This window comes from Carassius gibelio, chromosome B5, assembly GCF_023724105.1.
Source record: "Carassius gibelio isolate Cgi1373 ecotype wild population from Czech Republic chromosome B5, carGib1.2-hapl.c, whole genome shotgun sequence".
Classification (NCBI taxonomy): domain Eukaryota; kingdom Metazoa; phylum Chordata; class Actinopteri; order Cypriniformes; family Cyprinidae; genus Carassius; species Carassius gibelio.
Window position 1 is genome coordinate 14,746,797 of NC_068400.1, and position 6,802 is coordinate 14,753,598.

A 6,802-nucleotide genomic window follows, 5' to 3' on the forward strand; every position below is an offset into this window, starting at 1 on the left:
CTTGTCTTTCATAAACACCCTCTCTTTTTACCCCCTTCTTTCTTTTTTACTCACTCCTACCCTCTCTCTCTCTCTCTCTCTCTCTCTCTCTCTCTCTCTGGTGGAGGTTGGGGTTGCAGCAGCAGGACTCTTGCCAGTAACTCAGTTGTATGCAGTATTGATGGAGTTGCTCAGGGATGCTAACACAGCATTAATTTACCCAGCGCTCCACTTTCCTTTTCGCTCTTCACCCCCTCCTGCACCTCTGTCGCTCTTTTTTTGTCACTCCCCCAACCTATCAGTCTGGTTCCTTTGGTTGACCACTATCTAAATCACTCTATTCCTATGATCTGTTTTATTCTCCTTAGTTTTATTGAACTTGTTCTCTCTCAAATGTATTACATCGTGGGTCTAATTTGCTGATTAAGCAGCTCAAATCTCAGGTCTCGCTGCGTTACTGTATATGCTGCCCCTGTGGATGATCTTTCTACAGATCATTAGCGCTCATTATTGGTGCTTGCTAGGACTTTCACTATTAGGAATTTTAATAAACCTTTAACCCTGAATAACATTGAGTGGGTTTCCCGTCCTGTACTCTTTGTGCAGTGGACAAGAATTTAAAATAGGTGTGCTACAATTTTGTAATTAAGAGGATTTTAACTTAATGAATGATAAATAAGTGCTCTGACTCAGGCCAGTATGCAACAACTTAGAACACCGTAGCAATACTAAATACTACAGTACATACTAACAACCAAGCAACATAGCAATGGACTAACAATGCTTTTTCATGGCCGAATCCTATTTCAGTTTTTTTACAAGCAAATTTGCCAGTTCTGATACTGCTGTGCTTCAAAACATTACTCTTAAACCGAGGTAAGAGAAAAAGAAAATTTCACCTTTCACCAGGAGTTTGATTGACAGGCGATCCAACCAAACATAACAGTGAATCTGCTAATTTAGTCCGACAGACTAGCCAGACAATACATTAAATTAACGTTGGTGGACTTGAACTTGAAAAATGTATATTGACATCTTTCTGTGGGTTGAAACAAGATACCTTTTAGCAGTTGAAACAAGATACCTTCTGATGTTCATTCATGTTCATTTTGTTTTAACTAATAAAAAGGAAAAGATTATTTGTTCACATCCCACTTGAACTGAACTGGTGATCTGTTACGACACATTAAAGAGCCACAAAACTGTATTTATTGATTTAATTTCTTTTTTAAAGAATGACATACAACTGCCTGCTGTAGCAACATGCTTAAAACGAAAAAAAAAAAAAAACTGCAAGTAACTTCAAGTAACTGGAGAAGTTTCAGAAATCCAATGATTCTGCCAGCTCCATCATCATCCTGGGCACACCAACTGAAAACTGTAATGTGCTAAAAATCACCCAGAACACCTTAGCAACCATCTACCTCTGTAGCAACTATGCACTTACCTTAACAACAAACCTTGAAGGGTTAGTTCATCGAAAAATGATGTCATTAATAACTCACCCTCATGTCGTTCCAAACCAGTGAGACCTCCATTTATCTTCGGAACCCAGTTTAAGATATTTTAGATTTAGTCCGAGAGCTCTCAGTCCCTCCATTGAAGCTGTATGTACGGTATACTGTCCATGTCCAGAAAGGTAAGAAAAACATCATCAAAGTAATCCATGTGACATCAGAGGGTCAGTTAGAATTTGTTGAAGCATCAAAAATACATTTTGGTCCAAAAATAGCAAAAACTATGACTTTATTCAGCATTGTCTTCTCTTCCGTGTCTGTTGTGAGAGAGTTCAAAACAAAGCAGTTTGTGATATCCGGTTCGCAAACGAATCATTTGATGTAACCTGATCTTTTTGAACCAGTTCACCAAATCAAACTGAATCGTTTTAAACGGTTCGCGTCTCCAATAAGCATTAATCCACTAATGACTTAAGCAGTAAAATTTTTTAATGTGTCTGACACTCCCTCTGAGTTCAAACAAACATATTTCCCAGAGTAATTTATTCACTCAAACAGTACACTGACTGAACTGCTGTGAAGAGAGAACTGAAGATGAACACCGAGCCGAGCCAGATAATAAGAGCTCTCGGACTAAATCTAAAATATCTTAAACTGTGTTCCAAAGATAAACGGAGGTCTCACTGGTTTGGAACGACGTGAGGGTGAGTTATTAATGACCAAATTTAGATTTTTCAATGTATTAACCCTTTAATGTAAACATCTAGATCTTTTCTGTATCATGCGTGTATGATGCCTTTGAAAAAAAATGTCTGAAGATACAGTCTAATTATTGCTGAAATGGTCATGAGGCCCTTTTTGCTGTGCTCATCACAAAAATGGGACCTCTCTGATTTCATATTCATTAAATATGCTGTCGGATCAGAGAACAGGAAGCTTCATTTCAGGAGAGGTTGTGACTAAACCTGAAATGATGATTCACTGATTAAAGTTGTGCATGCCATTTAGATGCAAACAACAGTTTTAAATATCTCTATGTGAAAAAAAAAAAAAAAAACTATGTTGTTTGTCACATTGCATTAAGGCATCAGTAAATACAACCAATGCATTAGTTGCTTAGGGATTCAGTCTTGCACCAGCAGTCTGTTTTTGCTGCAGTCTTCTGACATCTCTGCAGCATCTGCCAGCAGGTACAATTAAACTTAACTCTATCAGAAAGCAAAGATCCTGGTAGAACATCAACTTGTGGGGCCCTCTGCTGGCAATGGAGGAAAGTCACCAAAAATTAGAGGTGAAGATCTGAGAAAACATCACCTCAAGGATAAAAGGACAAACATGATAAATAATTTCCAGAGGCACTCATTCCCTTCACCAGACATACAGGTCACAGCATATTTTATAGAAGATCACAGATCTGATGAATTATGAATTAGCCTTATTCCATGTTATGAATGTTAATGGCTTCTTTCTGTAGATGTGCTTTTCCTGCTGTTTTTAACCCCTATGGAAGGATCGATAACTTTACATTTTCAAGGACACAATTGCCGATTGATAAGGTTAGTACCTGTTAGTAAGTTAGTAAGCTTATTGATAAATGTTAGTTTACCTTTGTTAAGTTTCTTTGATAAATAGAGAGTTTGAAAGGATTATAATTTTAAATGGTTTATAAAAGGTTTATAACAGTATAATTGACTGATGATGACAGAACATCATCAAATTAACATAAGTCTGATTCTAGTCAGTGTATGCTGTTTAACACACTTTAACACCTTTGTCTCTGCAACGTACTATATGTGCTTTCAGATATTAACAAGGGATGATATCAGCAGTTATTAAACACTTAAAATCTGTATATGGATGTATGCTCACTAACGGCAGACCAAAGGCACACCCTCTCTTCATTTGTACCCGCTGACCTCTGTGTTTTACAGGAAACTCTTATCTGAACTCTATGCTAGATGACTTTCAGTGGCAAGATTAGCCGAGCACTAAAAGGTAGCTTGCCTGTCCTAGACAAGAAAAAAGAATTCATTGTGCTTCAGCTGTGGTTTGTCTCTCTCTATTTGTCTTCATTCATTTCCGTTATACTTGTTTTAATGTTGTTCTAACTGATGCCAAAATATCCATTAGGGATATTATACAGGCTACACAATGTTTGCTATCCCAAAAACTCTTCACAACAGAAGAATGGAGGCATTTGGAGTGAGGTCTAAACAGATTATACACTTTTATTTAATTCATCTTCATTCATCCATCAATTTGTAAAACATTTGTCTTGATTTAACAATAATTCAACATAAACATATTCAGTCAATAACTGACTTCATTATGCTTTGGTATATTATTCATCCTTACAAACTTACAATTCTTTTTTTTTCTGTGGAACATAACAGAAAAACACAAGCAGATGGAATGACAGAATTGTAATTTCTGTTACAATTAAACTGTTTTCAGTTAATTTCAGTTTAATGATTATGCACAGAATATATTTACTATACTATTTTAAATGTTTTTAAATCTGTACCAATATGCCACTGATTTATTTTACAAAGAGGGCTTTGAAAGTTTCCCGACAACCTGAAAATGTGAATAATTCTGTCCAAATCCTTCCAAATCATGCATAACATTAATTGAGATTTTGGTCCAATGCATTAACAGTGCAAATAAATCAGCTCAGATATCTCTCAAATCTGCAGAGATTGATTCTAATGTAAAAGAACCAAAGCATTACTTAAAGTATAATTAACTCTCAAAGGGATGAATAAATATAGTTTTTTTTTTAATCACCATGCAAGTAACTCCTCTGATGCTATTGCAACTCTGATTAAAACAAGTTCGACATTTCATGATAAGTCTGACTTGATTGTTCTGTAAAGATGACAGAATATTTCCAGCCTTAAGATGAAATCTAAGCTATATGATTTCCGTCTTTCTGTAATGCTGAGTTCTCGGGTGTTGTTCTCGATTGCGAGCAAGAATTTTATTCTGCTGCTTTGCTTCATGATCGCCCATGCAAACAGCAACAAAAAGAAAAGCCCCTCCAACAACTAACAGAAGTCCAGCAAACCAGGCAGAAAACATGGCCTCTCCATACTCCCATCTGGGCATCACATCCGGAAGATTCTCATCCCAGAACTTCACTACCATTATGTACGCCATTAGTGAAACAGCTGCAAGGGTCGTGATCCCTGACACAACGATAAACACTCCACCAAGGATGAGCAGCGTCCTCTTCATCCTCTCCCGCCCGGTTCCAATCTCAACACCCTGGAGTCCGAAAAAAGCAGCCGCCACACCGAGGAATCCCGTCGCGATGGAAATGCACATGAAAACCCGTGAAGCTAAAGTGTCTAGTGGAAGGGCTAAAAAAGACTCGAAGGCTTTGCAGTGAATGCCAACTTCCTCTGTGTAGATACACATGTGCCAGAGACCCTCGTACCAGTTCTCCATCTCATTCAGATCCGAGTTCATCGTCTTCCATAGTGGCAGGAAGGTTGTAACAAAGGTTGTGACTAAACCTCCGAAGGACACAAAGAGTGAAACTCTCTGGACAAACTTAGTGGTGAACAGCACCATGTTAACCCTTGTCCGTTCTCTTGCTTTGTCTTTCTGTTCATCTGAGTTTTTCAACCCGTACATCTCGTCTAGTCTGGACTGGCTCCTCCTTTGCTTTAATAAAAACCCACCTGTTCTTGCCTGATAATCCAGCAGCCCTTCACAACGGCATGACTGTTTTTCAAACTGATGAATATCTTTACGGAGGACAATAACTGCTTTTTAAAGAGGAAATACGATATGTCCAGTTTTAAGTCTGTGCAGAAAGCCTGAACAGAGTGCAATAAGACTTGAGAGATGTGAGATGGAGGTAGAAGAAAAGAAGGAATTAGAAAGAGCTTAGAAGAAACCTCTGGTGAAATGTGTTAAAAGAGCCTTTTTCCTTTCTAAGAGTAGCTGATGATAAATCAGAAGTGATACTAAAAAGTTTTAGGATGTTGTAACTCAGGATGTATCAGGGTAACAGCTGAATGAATGATCGTCTGCTTTGAGAACACTATGTACCCAAAGTTTTTTTCTCTGAAGCTCCTCTGATATTCGGAGATCAGTGGTTGGAAATCGGACACCTTGTCCTATGCTGAGCTGAGCTCATCCATACCTCACTATTTGTCCTTGAACACTAAATGTGGATATCTTCCCCTTCGTGTATAATATACTAGATTTAAAGGTGGCACAACCTTAAGTTTTAACCTAAGTTACTTATTCCATACATTACCATTCAAATTTGGGGTCCTTATGACTTATTTTTAGGAATGAACACTCTTATTCAGCAAGGATGTCACAAATTCAGCATTGATAATAAGAAAAGTTTCTTGAGTAATACATCTGCATACTAGTTTTACGATCCAAAAAGGAAGGTTCATTCAAAATATCAATAATATTGCTTTCTTTCAAGCACAGTTTACAAGTGAAAACAGACCAAAACAGTAACTAACAGTAAACTAATTTGTAGGTGGATTTTAATGTGAGAGGACAACAGGGAATAGACTTTTTTTCACTGAAGAAAGCATTATTATTGACTATTATTTTAGTCAGACGCAACCATTTAAAGTTACAATGTATTCCAGTTGTTTATTTAAACACTTTTAACAATACATTAATTGGTGGACTGGAGTGATATGTAGTATTTGTTGATTATTGTGATGTTTTTACCTGACGGCACCCATTCACTGCAGAGGATCCATTGGTGAGCAAGTGATATAATGCCACATTTCTCCAAACCTGTTGAACAAACTCATCAATATCTTTGGCAGCCAGAATTTTCAGCAAATTTTCATTTTTGGGTGAACTATTCCTTTAATTTCACCCTGAACTTTTGATGAAAACAAAACAGTAAAACTAGCTGAAAAGGGCCTCTTCAGTCAACTCGAAAATGATGCTAATGTTCCGAGACATGTTTAATCACTAACAATGCCAGATAATAATAAAGTCTGATCTTTGAGGCTGTGTGGCCTGAGAGATGCCCAGGTGCGGTTGCAGCTCCTGGCATCATGTGAGCGTCTCTGAAAAGAATGATCCCCTTTGTGCTGCTATCCAAAACCTTGCATTTTTCTTTCATCACCCCTGTCTCAGGCTCAGCTTTTATGGCGTTCGGTTTAAAATGACAGCAAACAGCATTTCAGATAATAATGTTTATATTTCGTTCCAAATTGTTTGACGAAATCAGTGATTTAGACTTTTTAGTATTACACATACCATTTGAATAATCTTCACATTACAGGAGCTGGGATTTTAGCCATTTTGCTTCAACTACTTGAATTCTTCTCCAAAACTTTTCTTACTGGATAAAAAGCACAAGTTGTTTAAAGAGC

General features: G+C 37.4%; 1 protein-coding gene across 1 annotated transcript; it reads right to left on the minus strand.

Annotated features, from left to right (window-relative positions):
* Window positions 1–3,974: 3,974 nt before the first annotated feature.
* cldn26 (claudin 26) lies at window positions 3,975–5,012 on the minus strand. Its single transcript, XM_052555476.1, has one exon. It carries the CDS (start codon window positions 5,010–5,012, stop codon window positions 4,350–4,352), a length of 663 nt encoding a protein of 220 aa, XP_052411436.1. The 3' UTR covers window positions 3,975–4,349.
* Window positions 5,013–6,802: the final 1,790 nt, after the last annotated feature.

Bases quoted from the DNA above. Each gene is read 5' to 3' on its own strand.
- cldn26 (XM_052555476.1), bottom strand. From the start codon at position 5,012: ATGGTGCTGTTCACCACTAAGTTTGTCCAGAGAGTTTCACTCTTTGTG.